The sequence below is a fragment of the Sycon ciliatum genome, chromosome 8 (assembly GCF_964019385.1).
Source record: "Sycon ciliatum chromosome 8, ocSycCili1.1, whole genome shotgun sequence".
NCBI classification, from domain to species: domain Eukaryota; kingdom Metazoa; phylum Porifera; class Calcarea; order Leucosolenida; family Sycettidae; genus Sycon; species Sycon ciliatum.
In genome coordinates this window covers 8344251-8365506 of record NC_088650.1, presented here as the reverse complement: position 1 = coordinate 8365506, position 21256 = coordinate 8344251, and the positions used below count along the sequence as shown (strand labels likewise).

At 48.1% G+C, this 21256-nt stretch overlaps 2 protein-coding genes across 2 annotated transcripts; one reads left to right on the top strand and one right to left on the bottom strand.

Moving 5' to 3' along the window:
- Nucleotides 1-73: 73 nt before the first annotated feature.
- Nucleotides 74-16594, top strand: LOC135823194 (uncharacterized). The gene is made up of 17 exons (XM_065336038.1): nucleotides 74-451; nucleotides 2970-3169; nucleotides 3466-3533; nucleotides 4937-5136; nucleotides 5673-5788; nucleotides 6585-6694; nucleotides 7085-7187; nucleotides 7640-7726; nucleotides 8234-8327; nucleotides 9258-9309; nucleotides 9901-10010; nucleotides 11488-11569; nucleotides 12181-12268; nucleotides 13510-13628; nucleotides 14345-14486; nucleotides 15146-15229; nucleotides 15480-16594. The coding sequence occupies exons 1-17, from the start codon at nucleotides 154-156 to the stop codon at nucleotides 15633-15635; spliced, it is 2109 nt and encodes a 702-aa protein (XP_065192110.1). The 5' UTR covers nucleotides 74-153; the 3' UTR covers nucleotides 15636-16594.
- A 1573-nt stretch (nucleotides 16595-18167) lies between these two features.
- Nucleotides 18168-21256, bottom strand: LOC135822569 (uncharacterized). The gene is made up of 3 exons (XM_065335371.1): nucleotides 20644-21256; nucleotides 19690-19808; nucleotides 18168-19247 (listed from the first exon to the last, which is right to left on the bottom strand). The coding sequence occupies exons 1-3, from the start codon at nucleotides 20970-20972 to the stop codon at nucleotides 18652-18654; spliced, it is 1044 nt and encodes a 347-aa protein (XP_065191443.1). The 5' UTR covers nucleotides 20973-21256; the 3' UTR covers nucleotides 18168-18651.

Below are 21256 nucleotides of genomic sequence, written 5' to 3'. Positions count from 1 at the left end.
TCAGCGAGATCATAAGAAAAGAAGAAAAAGAAAATGCTGCTTGTGCATGTTTGTGCAATGATTCGAAGCCGAAGGTGAAGTTCATCAACCAGAACTGTTTTCGGTGTGATTATCCTGCCGCCAGTTTGCTCTTGGTGAAGAAAAACTAGAATTATGGAGGAAGCTCTGCAGTTGATGTGCAGCAAGATCCGTCTGGATCGAGACAAAGGCGAATCTCAGCTCACGCAACTGCTGCAGGCATGTGCAGGCGAAGGAGCTGCGACCGGACTCCAAGATGATTTACTGAAATTGCTTGAAGCTGATTTGAGCTGGGAGCAGAATCTCGGCGGACTGAATGGGTGCAAAGTTATCGTCGAGGCTTCTCGTTGTGACGAGGGTTTTGGCAACGCTGTGACCAGTCGCTGCCTGAAGCTTTTGCTGGCTGAGGAACCTCGAGTCAGATTTGCTGTCGGTACGTGAACAGTGACTGTGTACAGGGTTGCATGAATAATGACACCTGGTTACATGTACATATAGAGCAGTTTTTGTAGGTGGAGTTGTTTCGTAAACAGCTCTGATGGCTTTTCATGCACGGGCAGGAGTTTTTAATATAATATGTACGGAATGAAATTCACCGACGGGTGGAAGTGATCAACTTCCTTTTGCAATTGTTATTCTACCTACTTCAGGAGAGAGAGAGAGAGAGAGAGAGAGAGAGAGAGAGAGAGAGAGAGAGTGTGTGTGTGTGTGTCTGTGTGTGTGTGTGTGTGTGTGTGATAGACAGACACACACGCACGCGCACACACATGCACACACACACAGGCATGCACCGTGTTCAAACCTGCCGACAATGTGTAGACCTTAAAGGCCGTCCGTAAATATCGAACTTTTTTCACCAAACGAACTAATTTTTAGTTTAGACCCAATCCCTCCCTCCCCCTCAGAACGTTAAAAAAATGTTGACATATGCATGCGTAATACAACAAAAGTTGCAAGTGTGTCACTGCTCCTGCATGCATCAATGTTTTTTCAAATGAAATTGGTCAACTCCCGGTCCGTCCCACCCCATAACAAAATTATTTCATTTTTGTGAAGAAAAAAGTTCGATATTTATGGACGACCCCTTGCAGTAGTAGGTAATGAATAATATTTTATTATATTTATTTCACCGTCCAATGGCAGAAGCCAATGCAAAGGAGGGGGCGTTAGCCAGCCATGGCAAGAGAAGAAAAAAATGAAGGAAAGAAGATGATAATCGGAAGAAAATAATGCATCAGCGGGGTGAAATGTATCACTATGTTGACCATGGTGGAGAGCGGCGAGAGAAGCTAGCAAAAGAGGCGAGCGAGCCTACAACGTGGCATGACATTTAACATGGTCTATGAACTGTCTAATATTGGATATTGTCTTCATTTCCATGGGCAGCTTGAGCCAATACGAGTATGCAGAGAAGATAGGAGATTTGGTAAACATAGTTGACAGAGCACTGGGAAGTACTATGCCATTGCGAGTGTCCCGTGCGAAAGTAAACCAATTATACTTGGTGAGATGTTCAGGGACAATGTTGAGTTTAATACGATGGACCAGAACGCATGACTGTCTCTGCGACAGGATAGAGATGGGGCTGGTGGAGGCCAAACTATATAGATCAGTAGAGGGGAAAAGAGAGGGTTTACGAAAAATAATTTTCAACACACGTTTATGATATATTTCTAGTGTCTGTACAGCAGATTTACTAAGCAGGGAATGCCAAGCAGTGGCGCCGTACAGAAAGATAGGAAGGAGGTAGCATTTATAAAAGAGACGAATACATTCGGGGGACAAGTGGGAGCAGTGAGACATCAGGCAACCTACAGATTTGCTAACTTTGTTGCATACAAAATCTACGTGAGAATTCCAGGACAATTGCGAGTCAAATACAACACCCAAATGCCTGTGCGTATCTACAATATTAATGTTAATAGCCGAATCAAGTCCGGGAAGGGTAAATGTGGGAGGGTGGTCTAGTTGAGGGAGAAAGACTATTTCTGTTTTCAAGATATTGGGTTTCAGACGCCATGACAACATCCATTTATGAACAACATTGATTCCATTCTGAAGCTTCGTACACAGGTTTGCAATGTCGGCGTCAAACTGAATGAGGGCTGTGTCATCAGCAAATAGTGACAAACCATCTATACAGTCAGGTAGATCGTTTATATACAACAAGAATAGTAGAGGCCCCAGTATAGATCCCTGGGGGACTCCCGACTTCACAGGCAGTGGGTCTGAGAGTACCCCTTCGACTGACACTGATTGCGTTCTATCTGTTAGGTAGTCCGTAGTCCACGCCAGAGACGCTCCGGAAACATTGTACATCGCAGATAATTTAGCTAGGAGTCCACGGAACCATACCGTGTCAAACGCCTTTGCTAGGTCGAAAAAACACATACCAACATGTTGGTGGTCATGACGAAGGGCCACAATGTCCTGCACAAGGCGTGTCAGCTGCATGGTGGTTGAGTCTCCTCGTCGAAAACCAGATTGGACTGGGGCAAGGGCCGGCGACACATGAGCATAAAGCTTATCAAAGAATAATCGCTCACATAGTTTCGATACACAGGACAACAAGGAGATAGGACGGTAATTGCTGGCTTGTGACTTGGAGCCTTTGCTCTTGTAAACCGGAACAACCTTCGCGAGTTTCCATGCTGCTGGAAATTTACCAGTCGAAAAGGACACATTAAAAATACGGCAGAGGGGGTACGATATCGACGGGGCAAGTTTCTTCAGGACATCATTCGTAATGGTGTCCAAGCCAGGACTGCGGCGAGACTTTAGTCGGGCGATAGCCTTTCTAACATCCGCAGTTGTGGTGATGACCTGAACAAATGTTTCATGAAGTTGGCTGTGGGCACGAAGAGCTGGAAGTGATAACGACGGATCATCCGGCACAGCAACGGAGGATATGGATCGAGACAATATACTGTTGCCTGTTGTTTGCTTTGCAGGAGATGTTCTTGGCTTGCTCTCCGCCTCGCTGGGCCCGAAGGTCTATGTGGAGGTGCGCGACGTGGTGCTGCAGACCATCCGCGACAACCTGACGCGTGACTTTGAGCACCTGCGCGTCTCCGAGGACGAAGTCGGCAAGCTGTCCACGGCACTGTCGTCCTCCACGTCCGACGCTACCGCAGTGGAGACGTCTCGCCCTGTAAGCCATGTCCAGTGTTTATTATTATTATTATTTATTGTATGCATTCCCACGTTGAAGTGTAGCAGCGTCCACAGCTTCTCGTATGCTGAATGGCTTGGGTGAGAGGAGTAAATCCAGTATTTGCGATTCTCTCTAAAGTGTTGGCTCCGAGTGGTGTATGATACGCTCAGATTTACTGATTTGGACCTGCATGTACGTATTTTGAATGCCATGGAATATTTGCCCTGCTGGTGCTTATTTTATGTGTAATGTGTGTTGGTGTTTTCGGCTACATCTCACTGTGTACTCTGCAGACAACACCAGCAGCGGAGCAGATCTTACATGACACGGCCGGCTGGAAAGCCTTGGAAAGCAGCATGAAGTAAGTGATGCCGCTGTGTGTGTGTGTGTGTGTGTGTGTGTGTGTGTGTGTGTGTGTGTGTGTGTGTGTGTGTTCGATTCCCGACGATTATGGTTACACACGTCTTTCTTCTCTTTCTCAGACTCTTCCTGACTTTTCTTTCATTCTCCTGGGTGGTTACCAACAGCCAGTGCATGCCGGAGTATGTGGTGTGATGTGTGTGCAGGAAAAATAAACAAAAAGACCAAAAAATAGGGATTCACTGGCCAGAAAAAGGCACTTCGTAGCTGTGTGGTGTCGACCAGGCTGAATAGCGGCGGCCAATTCTTCAGCCTTGCAAGCTGATGAATGGTGCAATCCCAGCACAAGTTGCTATGGCTCCTGCTGTAGCATCGCTATCATCGCCTCCGGCGATGGGCGTCCAATGGTCCAATGGTGTGTGTGTGTGTGTGTGTGTATGTGTGTGCGCGCGCGCGCGCGCGCGTGTGTGTTTGTTTATGTGTGCGTGAGCTGGGTTGAATCTCGGCTGAAGTAGTCCGCGTTCGCTGTTGTTGTGGCTGGGTTTTCACACCACCTCGTCCAGGAACATTGTTCCTGTGATATACAGTTCCTGCACCGCCCTGTGTGTGTGCATGCTGTAAGATCATATGCAGGTTTTAAGGCGACCGCTCAAGAGACCTTCAAAATGTGGTCTCCTTATCCACGGTCGTTTGACTGGGAATAGCATCCCTTGGTCCTGGCTACAGTGGTCTTCTGGGGCAGGTGGTCGCGTTATCCGACTGGTCACCTGGACAGGTTTCACTGTAGTCTGGCGATCTGCATGCCGCCTATGGTCTTTGTAAACGAATAGTCTGTGTAGCCCCAAGGCTTAGCAGGGGATGGTGTTTGTAACCCCCCCCCGGCATAGTCACTATTGCAGTCAGACCTCGCGTATCCGGTCCTCTTTCTTCCGGATCCCTCACCATCCGGAAGAAAATCGTCGGTTACCGATTTAAAGCATATGCCATGCACACCTATAGCATGTGTGTTCGATTATCCGGTTCCCTCGCCTCTTTGGATTATTTGTTGAAAACGGATGTGTGCGGTTAAGCGAGGTCTGACTGTAGTAGACCCACTCCGCTCCTCACAGAGTGCTCAATGGTGGGTGGCAGAAGGTACTTGCAGCTGCGTTGTGTTGAGGGTTACATCCCGTGCGAGTCTCAGCATTACGGTGTATATTGTTATGCCGTCCTTCGGCTCTTCGTAGGGAGATTCTTGTATGCACTCAGCTGGCATTTCACATATTCAGCAACATTTGATTTTACACACGCATGGTGTAATTGATGTGGTTGAATTTATTGTCGAATGGTCGATCTTAACTTGGCACGAAGATGTAGTTAAGCATGCCGTATTCTCTCCTTCGTGTCTTTGGTTTGCCTCGCTAGATGCCTGAGTGCAATGGTGAAGGGTTGCGGAGTACGCTTTGATCCCTACATTGACCAGAGCTTCCTGGACCTGATCTACATTGCGCTGACACACATGAACCGCTTTGTGCGCGAGACTGCCTTTCTGCTTTGCGGCTCGCTGGTACAGGGCTCCGCTGGTGAGCCGAGTTCCTCCTCGCCATCGAAAGCGTCCACGGCAGGTAAGCGGATGAGAGGCGTGCTGAGCATGTACCTATCCCTCCTTGGGCATGTGCATTGTGTTATTGCTCTGCTACTAGTACTGCTTGTTCTCCTTTGACTGGATCTGGCTGATCTTTGCGACAAGACAAAAGCAAAGACCTATGGACTAGACACACATGCACGCACACACACGCGCTTGCACACACACACACACACACACACACACACACACACACACACACACACACACACACACACACACACACACACACATGCGCACGGTAGAGCGATAGCTGCTTGCTGTACTAGTAATGGCTTTTCGAGCTGGCGTGTATTTTGCACGTACCAGTATCCCTGATTACTCAGAAGGCAGAATGAGGTTTCTCTGCTACTCAGGGGTTCTGCTACTCAGGTTTCACACTTTATCTAATCTGCAACCTGTGTAAGGACTCTCTGCCCCCGTGTGGCAGTGAGCACTCTGTGAGCAGCGGCAGGTTTCTACTACTAGTATGCGTGCCTGACTGTTCTGACTCGTCCTATTCGTGTGTTGTTGCAGGTGCGGAGGGTAAGGGCAGCGGCTCTACCGCTGTCGGTACCAACATCTTTGCCCGTGACCTGGGCATGGAGTTCGCCGCTCATCTAGCTAAGGGCCTGGCGGACAACTGGAGCCAAGTAAGCGAGGCAAACCCTTCAGCACAGCTCTGCCATGCCCTCCATCTGTGTATAGGCATTTGCCATGCTGACACAGCCGTCTTCCATATAGAGCTGCTGCACATCCATCCCATGAAAAATACAAGACAGCCATGTTGGTTACAACTCCTGTCAATCCTTTCATCCATGGGTCACATGAGAGAGGTTCCGGGGTACGATTTTCCGTGCCAAAATCCGTATGGGCGCTACGGATTTTTTCAAAGGCGTGCTTCATACGATTTTTCGGCACGAGAATCCTTATGGACTGGCTTTCATACGAACCATGTTTCGTATGGAGATTTTGCGTTATCGAGTGCCGAAAGATTTTTCACGTACAAATTCGGTACGAGAAACATCGATTTTCCACGGGAAGTTTGGATTTCGGTACAAATTTTCAAAATATAAAGGCATAGCGTGGGAATATGATGTGGTTGCGATCGTAACCTATGTATACCTATGTAGGCAATGATGGCAAACACATAAGTTCCGTACTCCGGAACATTTCACTGCTCGAAAACGACGTATAAAAAAATCCGTAGCGCCTCCACGGATTTTGGCACGAAAAATCGTACTCCGGAACCTCTCTATGACCTTGCAAGTTGCAGGGTGGTGTTCATGTTGGTTCCAGCTCCACTCAATGCCTGCATCCATGGGTCACATGACCATGTAGGGCGGTGTCCATGTTGGTTCCAACTCCAGTCAATGCCTGCATCCATGGGTCACATGATGTCGAGAATTACTGCCTCTTTGTCTGTGTTATATGACTGGCACTGTGCAGGTACGGTGGGCGGCTTCCGTAGCTACTCGTTGCTTCGTTCTGAACGTGAGCGACGCCAGTCTGCGACAGGAGTACCTGAAGCTGCTTCTGCCGCCGATGTGCTTGAACCGGTACGTTTGGCCAGGCACAGATGATCAGTCGTAGTGCACTGTGCTGCAGCAGTACATGTACTTTCCTGTCAAGGGCACTCCTATTCTCAGTACATCGATGGTAGACTAGAAAGTAGAAACATACTAAGTGGGGCCAAGCTGGCGTTTTACTGGGGACAGGAGGGGGTAGTGTCTTCTTGCAAACGCAGTTTGCCCAAGGCCAAGCTGAAGTACATTAATGTGTGGTGATTGTTTGCTAAGCCTGTCCTGAACCTCTGCTTGAACAAGAAAGAAAACACCGAGAGAGAGAGACAGAGATAGAGAGAGACAGGGACAGAGACAGAAACAGAGAGACCAAGAGAGAAAGAAAGAGAGAGAGAGAGACTGAATTTTCACGTGCTGTTTTTCCAGGTACTATGTAGCCGAAGGCGTCCGCATCTACTCGCAGGAGAGCTGGCGGCGAATCGTAGGAGACGCTGGCTGTGACATTGTCAAACAGCACATTGATAGTATGGTGAGTGCTTGGTCTTAGATGCGGCAGGCTGCACAATCACTGTACGAGTGATTTAATAATGTTAATGCATGCTACTGTGCGATTGATTCAATGCATGCTACATGATTGTATCCTGTGAAACATTTTTTATTGTATTGATTTTACGAGAAAAAGAGGACAATTAGCTGCAGTATCAATCAGTCAGTCAACCTTTATTAATATATTGCGATGCTGAGATTCATTTGTGCACTGCGAGGGGAACATTCGAAGGGGCTGTGTGGAAAATAATCTCAGTGAGCATGTACTTTGACTGATCCTTTCCACTACTTCTTACAAATTATAGGTTTAACCTCTGTCCAGGCGCGTGTGCTGTAGAGGTCAGCTTAACATCAGATTCCTACGATCTCTTCTTGTCTGTTGGTAGATCTGCTGTTCTGCTGTTCTGCTGTGCTGTGGATTGTGTGTCGTGCCAGGTACAATTCTACGTTTCTGCGAGCCAGGCGGACAACCATGCAGTCAGAGAGGCAGCGTGCTCATGCATTGCCGAGCTTGGATCCAAGGTAGTGTAATGTTCTGGGACATTATTATTATTGCAGTACTGGCCAAAACCAAAGCACTAACGAAGACAAAACTAAAGACCAAGAACCAGGAACACAAAACACAGAGAAAGGGAACAAAACAGATACACATACAAATGCAACATCACAGGTAGGATGCTGAATTAGTGGACACTGCTCCTTCTTTTGTTTTTTCATCCTTCTTCCATATGAATGAAGATGCCCACTGATGCTTGTTTTTCCAATAAGAGGCCCGAAGAGAGACACAACTTTTTCACTTTGAATCGGAGTGGAGCCTGTTTCATTCCTGCTTGGCGTTGATACGATGTGCCGAAGTCTCGAAGAACATGACAATCGTATCATACCTTGTCATTGTACCAAGGATTTGTTCATCAGCCACAAGGCCGATTGCTGCTTGGCCTTGTTTAATTCTACCAAGGAGATAAAATAAAATAAATATCTGCACTAATGCCTAGACTCCGTTTTCCCTTTGACACGTTTGTATTGCAGATTGATGCGGATACTGTTCGGCCGCACGTCTCCAGCACACTTTTGCCTGCGCTGATTGACTGTTTCCGCGACGACAGCTGGCCTGTCAGAGATGGTGAGTTATGTGACGATCATGACCGGATTTCCCCCGAATATAAGTCACACCTGTTTACGCTTAACTTCAAGGGCGAAGAAGGGGTGCGACTTACGATCGAGTGCGACACCCTATCTATGTGACTATAATTATTGAAACAACATGGCTCAAATCTGAAAATGGGACTTCGGCTTATAATCGAGTGCGACTTATCGGGGAAATCCGGTAATCCTACCTGCAGTTAATTCTCAGAAGCTAGCTTGTCACCTTTGGCCTGCTAGCTGCTTAGTGGTGCGCGGTTTCAGGGGTGGCGGATGCACTGCAAATTTAGATAAGCCTATGGAGTGCTGCGTGGGATATCCTGTTAGCCTGTGCGAGTTTGGTGATTTGTGAATACTCCAGGGCAATATGGAGTGATTTTTTGTTTTTTTTTGTGGATTGTTTTGTGGGGTCTGAGTCTGTTGTCTGAGTTGCATGCTTTGTCTACAATGCAGTACGGTATTACTGTAAATATACAAATTTTCGGCAGCTATTTAATTTCGGCTATATTCGGCACCGACCCAAAACGCCTAAATTAAAACGCCGATGAAATTTTTCACAGCATCTGTCGCAATACCATGCCCTCTACCCCACGCTGAAAATAAATCGCCGCCGAAATGTCAAAAATCGTGAAGTGCCGAAATTTTGCAGCGCCGAAATTTTGTATATTTACAGTATTAACTGAACATTAGAGATTTGGAAGTTGGAGAATATGTGCACGGTCACCAGCGAGTCTGTGTGTTTGCCCAGACTGGTGATCCGCTGTTAGGAGTTCAGCTACTCCGTGGGCTGACACAGCTCAGCAGTAGGTCCAGCACTTATGTGCATCGCCATCATGCGCTGATCTGATTGGCGGCTTACGCTGTTCTTAGTGCCGTGGTGGTGTTGTTCTACTGCTTTGCTTCTGCCCAGCCGCTTGCATTGCATCGGGTAACTTCGTCAAGTGCTTCCCGGACGAGTGCAAGTAAGTTTCTGAGTCATGATGGTCAGCGTGAACTTGTAACTTTACTGTGTAAAGAAAACTTGTACTGTGTGTGCTGCGATATCTGCTCATTCAAATCGTACACTTGCTCTCAAGTACAGGTGCTAGTGGTTATCTACAAGGGAGCTGGTAGATTGGAGATAGAGTAACACCTGGTGTAAGCGACCTTTGTGTTTAGCGATCACCTGCTCTTAACGACCGTTTTTCCATGCACCAACAGTTCTACACAGACACTGTGGGACCTGGTTCTAAAGACCACCTGACTTTAACGACCGCTTTTGCTTGCACCGTGAGGTGGTCACTTAATTCAGGTTTTACTGTATAATGTATGCCTGTAGCTAGGGGTGTGCACGGCTAGTCGGGTACCCGTGCTACCCGCAAGGACCTCGGGTTCCCGAAGAAAATATTACCCGACTCAGCACTACCTGTAGCTGATATCTCCTGTATGCGTATTTGCTTCATCCTGTAGCATGTGTTGGTTGTGCTTGGTCCACTTTCTTGTGTTTGTACGCATTCTCTATGTTTTCATGGTGTAATTAACTGTGTGTTTTTGTCTGTGTGATGTATCGACAGGCCATCCCTGTCTCTGCTGTACGAGCTGTTCTTGACCAACCTTGCCGACAACATCCCGTCGGTTCGACAGGGATCAGCGGCAGCTCTTGCCAATGTAGCCTTTGCGTATGGTGAGTATGCATTCACACGCGTACACACACACATGCGCGCACGAGAGAGAGAGAGAGAGAGAGAGAGAGAGAGAGAGAGAGAGAGAGAGAGTGTGTGTGTGTGTGTGTGTGAGAGAGAGAGAGTGAGAGAGAGAGAGAGTGTGTGTGTGTGTGTGTGAGAGAGAGAGAGAGTGTGTGTGTGTGAGAGAGAGAGAGAGAGAGAGAGAGTGTGTGTGTGTGTGTGTGTGAGAGAGAGAGAGAGAGAGAGAGAGAGAGAGAGAGAGAGAGAGAGAGAGAGAGAGAGAGAGAGAGAGAGAGAGAGAGAGAGAGAGAGAAAGAGAAAGAGAAAGAGAAAGAGAAAGAGAAAGAGAGAGAGAGAGAGAGAGAGAGAGAGAGAGAGAGAGAGAGAGAGAGAGAGAGAGAGAGAGAGAGAGAGAGAGCACACACACACACACACACACACACACACACACACACACACACACACACACGTGGCCACGTGCGCATGTTGCAGCATGGCTGTCAAGCAGTTTATGCCCTTGGCGTGCTGAATGCGTTAGGCAGCTAGGTAGTGCTGTGAGTTTTGATGTTACATTTACACAGCTTCCACTCCAAGTACTGTACTTGTCTACGTAAGTACGGTTGTGTTGTGAACTACAGTAAGTCCTTGTGAGGTCAGCACTCTGATAAGGCGACTACCTGCACCAAAAGACCAGTACAACTACTCTAATTTCAGAAATTTTCGGTGCTCAATATTTTCGGTATGAGAGCAAAAAGCTAGGTTAGGTGAACAGAAATTTTCGGTACAGAGAAGCAGTTCCCTATTGAGTTATGTGTGTTAGTGTTTGTTTGGTGTATTGAAATTTTAGGTATGAAACAGACGCACCGAAAGTACCGAGAATAAAAGTACACCGAAAATTTGTGAAATTACAGTACTAGTATACCCAGTCGAGTGACTTTGGATAAGAAGAGCGCCTGTGCACGGGCATCACATTTTAATGTCTCTAGAGTGATTGTCTTGGACAGATCTCACTGTTGTGACGACTGTGCTAATCGTTCATGTATTTCCCGTACCTTACCTTATACAGTCCGAAGTAGTGGTTGCGACTTCGGCGATGATTTGTAAGAAAGGGTTTGCTCCCCACACCGGAGCTCGCGCTATTCCGCCGACTTTACTTGACACTTGACTGACTCACGACTGCCATCCAGAGCACACGAGAAGTCCATCGAACCTTCGACTCGGCAAACCTGCAAGAAGGCACCACTCCCTGCTCAATACACAGTCGAAGGTTCGATGGACTTCTCGTGTGCTCTGGATGGCAGTCGTGAGTCAGTCAAGTGTCAAGTAAAGTCGGCGGAATAGCGCGAGCTCCGGTGTGGGGAGCAAACCCTTTCTTACCGTATACAATTCCTAATTCCTAGTTGACTGCCAATGCCGCCATTCCTGTCGTTCTTTGACTTTGCTTTCTACCTACGGCCATTGTTTCTCTTGTGTCAGGTGATGAAGCGGTTGACTTCCTGTGTACCACGGCCAAGACGCGCCTGGAAGGTGTCAAGGATCAAGCGGATGAGTCAAAGAAGTACGCTCACCGTCCCTTTCATATCCAATATCTAGCAATTTGTGTTGGGGGGGGGGGGGGGGAGTGCATATGACTCATACTGTCTGTCAATCGTTCCGTGCCATTGCCGTGCATGTGCACAGCCCTGCCAGCAAGACACAACTTCCGAGAGTTCTCGCAAAGTGTTGATGCACTTATAAATTGCACGTAGTATTCTGTGTCTAATGCTTTCTCCTGCTACTCTACGGCTGTTTTTACTATGGCCGCTCATTCAAGGCAGCACTGGGTCTGAGTTTTAAAATAGCACTGTATTTAAAAAGGGATGTAAGATCAAGGGGCCTTGTCCCCGGTGCCCCAGTACTCGCTGCGGTCTGCTTTGCTGCATAGTAGCGGGGCGAGTAACGGTAATTGCTCCACGACTACACATGCTTCCACTCAGAGTTCTGCAAACTGTCTGAACATTGCCAGCCGACTGTCGTTCGGTGTAATTTTTGTACTGTTTCGCAAAGTTGCTGTGCAGTGTGCACCCTTCATTTCACGTTCAATTGTTATTGGCAGTCGTTTGACGAGCCAGGAAATGTTGAATAATAACAAATACTAATACTATATACTCGTCTTGGTCTACTGCACAGGTACAGCCAGTTGGAGAGCGGTCCGGCCACGTTCGGCGTCGTGAAGCAGGCGCATGACAACGATATGGCTCTGCATGAAAACCAGCCAGTGAGTGCTATGGCGTGTGTGTGTGTGTGTGTGTGTCCCTATTTTTCCATTTATTTTTTTAATGGAAAAATGAAAAAAATAATAGGGATTCACTGGCCAGAAAAAGTCACTTCAAACAGCTGTGTGGTGGATACCAGGCTAAAAATAGTGGCGGTCAATTCATCAGCCTTGCAAGCTGTTGAATGGTGTAATCCCAGCACAAGTTGCTATGTCTAACATAGCTGTTCGCTATCATCGCTTCCGCGATGGGCATGTCTGAGGTGTGTGTGTGTGTGTGTGTGTGTGTGTGATACTGTTTAGCTTCTTCTCAGATCCACGCCCAGCCTGTGGGCCACGACTGCGATGGAAAGACCTCGTCGCACGTGATCTTCGTTTCGGTGGCATAGTGAATTGGCTCACTTTGGCTCAGGATCGCCCAGCATGGCGCGAGGCAATTGCAAAGACTCCGGATGATCTCGTGGAGTGTAACAACAACAAAGTCACCTGCAAGGTTTGCAACCGATCATTCACTGCTCGTGGGATTCACCGTCACAAGTGCTCAGCTGTACGGTCCTTACCTGTTGCCCAGCAGCCTGGGGCCCGTCACTGTGGAGTTTGTGACCGCTGGTTTCAAAGCGCTGGCGGTTTTGCAGTTCATCGTTGTGTGGAGCGTCAGACATCGGACGAAATACCAGCTGTTTCAACGAGATGCAGCCTGAATTTGGACTGCTGCCAGCACCATTGCTCGATCTGTGATCGCTGCATGAAGAGTCAGGCTGGTTTTAACCGCCATAATTGTACTCGAGGCAAACGACTGCGAAAGGACCAGAGGACTAATCTGCCCATTCAATGCAGCCTATGTAACGAACGATTCTCCCGCCCGCAGGACCTCACCCGCCACCGAAGACAGAAACACTAGCTATGTGTAGAACGGTCCCCTTTCACCTCAATTATTCTCCTTGTTTCTTTTTTCTCGCTGTTGTCTCCCGCTTCTGGGAGCGACGTGGCCATTTTGTGGCAGTTGTACATAGTAGTAGTAGTAGTGTGTGTGTGTGTGTGTTGTGTGTGTGTGTGTGTATGCTGGATCTTTTACTGCACCCGCTACTGACTCGTGTCATGGTTTATTTGCTCATGATTCGTATAATTGTTAATTTTGTATTTATGGATTCTCCACAGGCCCTGGCTTAAATCCAGGGAATCTTATTCACGCATGTGTTGCATGTGTTGCACGTGTTGCATGTGTTGCTTTGCCACTGTCACAGATGTACTCTTGTGGTTCGTTGGCACCGAAGATGGGTCGCGGCGGACAAGTACATGAGGGCGGTTGCAGTGGCGCGTCGAAGTTTCGCCGTCCCGCCGAGCCGTGGGAGCTTGGAGATGGGTGAGTAGGGTGTTTAATTTATTGCACTGAATGACATACTGCAAAACGTGTAATTTACTAATTTTAGGTGCGTTAAAATTTCGGTACCAGAGACCTGCCAGGTGTCAGGTGTAGTGTAGAATTAGGTGACCAGCGTTCCCTTCACATACAGTGCATACTCTAGTGCCTTTTGTTTAAATTTAGGTGCCCGGTTTCTCTACCGAAATCACCGAACTTAATTAAAGTTACACCGAAAATTACATGTTTTACAGTATTCACCTCCGAATTGCCATTCACCCGGTGCGTGGACTAATGGGACCATTTAGTGTTGCAATGTAGTGTTAGTTTCACGGCCATTGTCTGGGTTTTATTTGTGATCAGGGATGATTTGTATCCATCACCATGCAGCCGTATCATGTCACTCTGCGTCGAACATCGACAATAGCAGAAGCTGTAGTAGAAAGAGCCTGGAAGAATGTTTAGTAGATTCTGATCTGGCTGTTACACTGTGTGTGCGGGTGTGTGTGTGTGTGTGTGTGTGTGTGTGTGTGTGTGTGTGTGTGTGTGTGTGTGTGTGTGTGTGTGTGTGTGTGTGTGTGCGTCTGTGCGAGCGCGTGTGTACGTGCGTGCGGGTGTGTGTAACAGGAAGAGTCTAGAAGTAATAGTACTCGTACATGTATCTGATCCAGCTGTTACATGTTTTGCCTGTGTTTATGCGTGTGCGTGTTTGTGTGCAGCTGTGTGCACCTTGTCGCTGAGCTGACGGCATTGAAGCCCGCTCAGGCCAAGAGCACCGCACTTCTGCCAATCGTCGCCGACGCTTGCCGCGTACGACACTACACGCATCACTTTGCCTTCTTGGAGTCCGTGTGCAAGGCGGTGAGTAGTATATTCAGCTCCCAGGCGTTTCGCCAATCATGTTCACATATAAGCACATGCGCTTGTAATTGGAGGTGCGCTTATATCCGGACTTAAGCTTTTATGTGCAGAAGTGCGGACATGTATAGAACAAAAAACAGTTATTATTATTATTAGACACAATCTCATAGCATGTGACAAGCATAGCTAATGCAGGGACAGAATCCCCTGAGACAAGGGCGTTGAGCCAGCCACGGCAATAGTAAGCTAGGTTCAATTATCCATATTTGGCCCGGTTTGTGGTGTCATGCTGATGGCAAATCCTTATTTGTATGAATTGCGCAGTGTCACATGACTATTGAGTTCGTTTTTGATCTTGTGTATAACAGCACTAGGGGACCACATCGCTGGCATATCCATATCCAACCTTACATTGGATTGAATTGTTTCAAATATTTCCCATTCCATTGTTACGTCGATCCACTGATGAATGGAACAAGAAAGCTGTTCTGAACTAATCCTCTCTTTCCTTTTCGTTATGTGCCCTGCAATCATCGCTTCCCATTTTACTCATGCATGTCGACATAATAAATTGCTTACAGCGAAATTAGCCCTCCTTGTTGCTATATTGCATGATTGTATTGCATTGGACTCTTCTTATTACTTTCCACGTGTTCCAGCTTCCCAAGATCGCCAAATATCTTGGCAAGCGGCCTTTCAAACAGTACCTGGAGGCGTTCCTTCCATCGATTTTCTATGCACTGGTAAGTGAGGTGTGGGCAGAGTTTGCTGGAAGTCTTGCTTGCCTCCTAGACGACGCTAGTTGCGTCGTTTGTTCTCTGCGTTGTATCTGCCGGCTGACTGCAGGCGCAGTGTGTGTGTGCACCTTTTTTTCAATTTGTGTCAATGTTGAATCCTTGTTGCTGGAGTATGGGCCTGTTGTGCTGGGCAAGCACTGCTGCTCTGACTTTCACCTAACGTAGCGTCACTTTTCTCCTGCGTGTATCCCTGCAGGATGGCAGCAACCAGTTGGCAACGGCGGCTGCGGCGGAGTGCCTGACGCACTTTGCTCATTTCCTCGGGCCCACCATCCTGCGTGGCCGCGTCGAGCAGCTCGATCCCAACCTCCTGACCTCGCTGGACAGGACGCTTGGTCCCAGAGTCATGTGAAGCAGTCCAGTGCTGTGGGTGTGGGTGTGTGTGTGTGCAGATATGTCATGAAGAAGGCGGACATCATCAGGCTGCCCAGTGCTGTGAACTACCCTATACCCTACATGGTTGCCATGGTAAACATGGGCTTGTCAAGGATATGTTCAGGCGTGATTGCTGTGCTCCTTGTGTATCACTCGCTCCGTGTTCTGCAGCTCACTCATAGTAGATGTGGCGTCGCGTACTTCCAAGCCACTGTGGCCACCTGCAGCTGTCAGCAATGCACCGCTTCCTTTGGCGAATGTGCGCGGGATTGCCGTCCGTCCGTACTAGGCCCAGTGTGTCGGCCTGGGCGTGTGCTGTGAGTGTGTGGGCCTGGGCGTGTGCTATGAGTGCTGCTGTGTTCCCGTAGCCGGTCCCTGTGCCGTGCATCCCGTATTTCCCCCTACGGGAAGCCAGCGTGAGACCTCACTTTGTGTGCACCATTCTGGCAGGCTGCTTCTTTGAAATGGCAATGGCCTCTCTGATGCTCTACGAGCCATGTGCCTCCGTTCTTCTCTGGAATTCGTACTCCCTGGAGTGTACGTACTATACACATGGAGTATGGTTTTTTTCTCTATAAAATATCTCTTTCTCCAGATCCATCACAATCAATATTATCCAATCTGCAATCCATTTTATCATTTCTTTTCTTTTGGTTTACCCCAGCCTGACCAGGAGCCTCAACAGCCGTTCGATTCCATGTTTCCTCTCCTGTCCGCCATATGATTTCTTTAGTACGGCGTGTTGTTGCTGCTGCTGCTGCTGCTGCTGCTGCTGCTGCTGCTGCTGCTGTTGCTGTTGCTGTTGTTGTTGTTGTTGTTGTTGTTGTTGTTGTTGTTTAGGTTGTTTGTTTGTTTTACAGTAGATCTGCTGTGCGATGAGGACACTGGTTTTCTAGCTTGAATCATGTTGGTGGGTTGAGCTCGGTTGAAGATGAATTTTGTGCAGATGTTGTCAAAGACGTGCGTTCGTGATTGCGGGCCGGGAAACTAGTTGAGAATGGTGGACGGTTAGGAGAGGATTTGGTTGTGTAACGCTGGTGGTCGGCTTCTAGTTCTAGTTTTTTTTGTACTTTTTTTTACTGATAACACGACCCTACTGAGAGATATGTGGAGACAAACACGAAACAGGACACAGGGGATGTAGTGCTTTTAAAACATTACTTCCGCATTGTACAGTTTGCGGGAAATGAGTTGATCGCTGTGATGGTCTGGGCAGATAAGGGGCAATACTGTATTGGAAAAAAAAGAATGATTCTACTGGTTGTGTTTTCGTTGACAGTTGGAGAATACATGTACAGTGCTGGCAACTGAACATGTATTTATTTACAATGAGTAGGGCCTACAGGGCGGCCTCGTGCAGTCGACTCTTGATATGTCTCGCACTTCTGAAATCCATCCAAACGGTATGTATTTTTGACATTTTTTGTAAACCGTTTCCATAATAATAATAATAATTGCATACCATTTGGATATTTCTGTACCATATACATGATTGTACAGTTCGCGATAAGTCACTAATATCTGTCTCCAAAAACGGGTACTAGTACACATTGGTATGCAGGACTGTAATCAAGACGGGAGGGGGGTTATGTACTCTGGCTATATAGTGTGTGCAAAGAGGGGGGGGGGGGGGGGTACTCTTGCTGCAGTGTGCAAAGGGCGGGGGGTACTCTTGCTATAATGTGCAAAGGGGGGGGGGGGGGGTACTCTTGCTACAATGTGCAAAGGGCCAGGAGGGAGGGGGTGCTCTTGCTGTAATGTGCAAAGGGGGCGGGGGGCACGGGTGTACTCTTGCTATAATGACTATGTGCAAAGGGGGGGGGGGGGGGGATACTCTTGCTATAATGTGCAAAGGGGGGGGGGGGATACTCTTGCTATAATGTGTAAAGGGGGGGGGGGGGTACTCTTGCTGTAATGTGCAAAGGGGGGGGGGGGGTCTACTCTTGCTGTAATGTGCAAGGGGGGGGGGGGTACTCTTGCCATAACGTGAAATGGGGAGGGGGGGACTCTTGCTGTAATGTGCAAAGGGGGGCGCGGGTAGTCTTGCTATGATGTGCAAAGGAGGGGGGGGGGGGGGGGGGGAGGGGGTGTACTCTTGCGATGTGTCTTGACACATTAGACATGGTTAGCATTTTACCGTTCACGCTATTTTCGACGGTCGGCGTGTAGAGGGCGAGTCTGCCTGGTCTACTGTTTTTGATGTGTTTTCGAGACCCGGTTAGCAGTTTGGCTTCTGAGTCCTGACGCAACGATAGACGTGTGAGGTAACCCTAGTTAGAATCTTACCGTTTCGTTCTCCCGCTAAAAAGAGCTTTCTATCGTCGAAACGGTACCAAACCGACGGTATTTTGGGTTTGGGGTAGGAGTGCCGTTGGATCTAGCGCGTGAACTGTAAAATGCCATGTCTACACACACAAAAAACGGTGCAGGCCGACCGTCCAAATAGCGTGAACGGTAAAATGCTAACCATGTCTATTCAATAAGAAAAACACCCAAAAAGGCACAATGGTGGAACATGCGTGTTTCAGTCTTCACAGCCTCAATACATGTACACACCAACACGTCCAGAGGTCAGCTATGAAAACTAGTCTACAAAATGGTTCTGCCGAAGCCTACTTTGCTTCAGGGTTAGAAGTACGTGTGCCTAAACAAACAGTAAACATGGTTGACATTAATCATGCTGAGAAAACTGATGTGCAAAAAACTACATAATGTATTATGCTTGGAAAAGAAGCGGATTTAAATATCATCATAAGACCTCAGCAGGTTTGAGCCGGTAAGTGGGAAAAAAGGGTGGGTGCAGTGCTTGGATTCCTAGTAGCAACGTTACAGTCATATCATGTGTGTTTCATTTGGGGCAGAGAGTTGGTGAAGAGAAATTTGTCTAGCTTGCAGGCACTGAAAGCATGCCATTGGTCAGTTTGTGTTGGCACATCACGGTAGATCACCAGCAGATTTCTGTCAGTAGCTGTCCCTGGTTTGCTGCGGGCGGCCTACACCAATGGCCTACTGTCGGCAAAGGAGTCCGATTGTGCCGACTGTATGGAGCACAGGGAGGGGTGAGAGCTGCCGCTGCTGTTCTGGGCAAACGTTTGCGACGACGACGTAGACTCTGGACGGACTTCTTCGGCGTCGACCGACTGGGACCGTTCAGTACGCTGGCTGTGGGTGACGGTTGTGCTGGCAGCATGGGCAGGTGCTGGCACAGCAGCAGTAGTGAGAACGACATTATCAGTGCCACGGTTGTTGTCACCACTCACGGCAGTAGTAGCAGAGTTATACGCAGGAGGAGGAAGGGGAAAAGCAACGGCAGCAGCAGCTGTAGCACTAGCGGAAGAAGATACAGGAGCTGTAGCTGCAGCAGCAGGTATAGCAGCGATACCAGGCGTAGCCGTATCAACAGGAACAGCAGCACCCGCTACCAGTCTTAGCTCCACCTCGTTATATGACGGAGGATGTGCCAGGGAGTCCAAGCCGTCTTCCGGTTTGGGAAAGCCGAGGGCATCGTCGTAGGCAGGTGGATGATCACGCATATCCGCCGTTGGTGCTGGAGCATTTGTATCTGCATTTACAGTATTAGATCCTGCACCTGCAGAGACAGAAAACAGGAGATGCACATTGTTCAGTCAGTAGTTTCAAACCCTTTCTCCAAAGCGACAATACTTTTTTCTTCGAAATACAACAAAATTTGGTTTTTAAGTGACAGCCCACAGTGCACAACAAGTGGGTCACTGGTCTCGCAAAGCATATAGTATTATGGAATGAAAGGAGGCGACATGGAGCCTGGCAAAAGTGGCAAATTGCACGACACATGGATGAAATGCGCACCAACTGTGGCACATTGATGACCTGTGACATCACCTGGATACTGAGTACCCTCTATGAGCAAATGGCTAACATTACCCTGGCAGGGAGTAATATATCGATTATAGTGATAACATGCTCCAAATCAAACACCAACGCTATAGGCGATATTTGACTGTACTACATTATTATGTAGTTACGAAAAAGGGTGCAGAGGATCAGCTTACCTTGTTGGTTAAGGTGTCGCCGGCGCATGTAGAAGCCGCGATTCCACTGCTGCGAGCGTCGAAGCCACACTGATGTGGCTGACGTGATTACAATACCAAAGACAATGGCTACAATAAGCCTAGAGCAGAGAGCAGAGAGCACGGAGATCACACACACATACATGTACATACAGAGGGAGACCACGCACACTTTAAATACATATGCGTACGGAGGGAGATTATAGAGAGAGAGAGAGAGAGAGAGAAGGGGGGGGAGAGAGAGAGAGAGAGAGAGAGAGAGAGAGAGAGAGAGAGAGAGAGAAGGGGGAGAGGGAGAGAGAGAGAGAGAGGGAGAGAGAAAGACGGTATGTGCCTGTGTATGCATGGATGGCAGAGATAAACTGTGCAGTTGTCTGTTCCGCAACCGTTCCAACTTGACCCGGCACAACTCTTACTTTCATGCACTACAGTTTTTTTTACAGTCCATGCACTGTTGAGTCACCGTGTATACCTGTACATTGGTATGCTGTGCTTGGTGAAATCCTTGGCTGGTCATTCTTCTGCACTCCATTGTTCGGCACCCACAGTACTGTAAGCCGGCTCTATACAATTTCTTTGTGCACGCTTTTGTCGCCCGGAAAGCTGTACAGATTGATATTATCGTGCTGCATTACGTCATGGCCGAGCACTGATTTGAAAACGAGTGGTTTGAAAGGCTTCGTCCGACTCTGCAGTGCGTTTACTGCATCGTGTTAGGACGCACCCTTTTCAAACTCATTCTGTAGTGGTGGGAATGTTCGCCACGTATAGCGTCGACTTATCAGAACGTGTGTGCAAATTTCACCATCTGGAAGTCTTCACCACCGAGTTATTGTCACAGTGGACGCTAAAAGACTTTGAAGTTTTCACTGTATGCGATTCAGCATTACACTCATAGCCAAACAGTTCATGCCGTGTTCAGGACAAAGTTCTCACCAGAATTTCCCAAAGAATTCCTTGAGCGGGCTACTCCTGGGCTCACAGCATCCAGCGGAGCAGCAGACGGTGGCCTTCATGTTGAGCAGAGTTGGACAGATGGGTTCCTTGCTGCGGAAACACGACCTATGGAATAAGTCCACCTCGCACACTGAAGGTGGACACAAAGCCACTCTGTACGTTCCACGCGGGTCACTGGCATTTTGAGCATTCGAAGTCCACTCTGGTGTTGGGTTGCGTTTCTTGGGATCGTCGCCACAGCAGGCTGCCACGCACACGCCAACCACGAGCAGGAAGCTCTCGAGGAGGCGGATGTGTCCAACAAGCATGACGCAGCCCCCTCTGTCCGCGACACCACGAAGCTGAACGGCGAGCTAGATGGACGAAGTATTAGTTTTGTGCGGACAATGTTTGGCAATGTTTGAGGAGGTCAAAACTAGCTGGGCCAGGTGATGTCCACTTCAAGCAAACGCTCGTCAAAGTTGGTTAGAGAAATAATGATTGTCACATCAGACAACTATGTACTCATGCACTACTGCCAGTTCCCTGAAATAACCTTCCTTCAAGATCTTCCTTGCTGAACTAACTTGAACATCCTTCAACACAGACACAG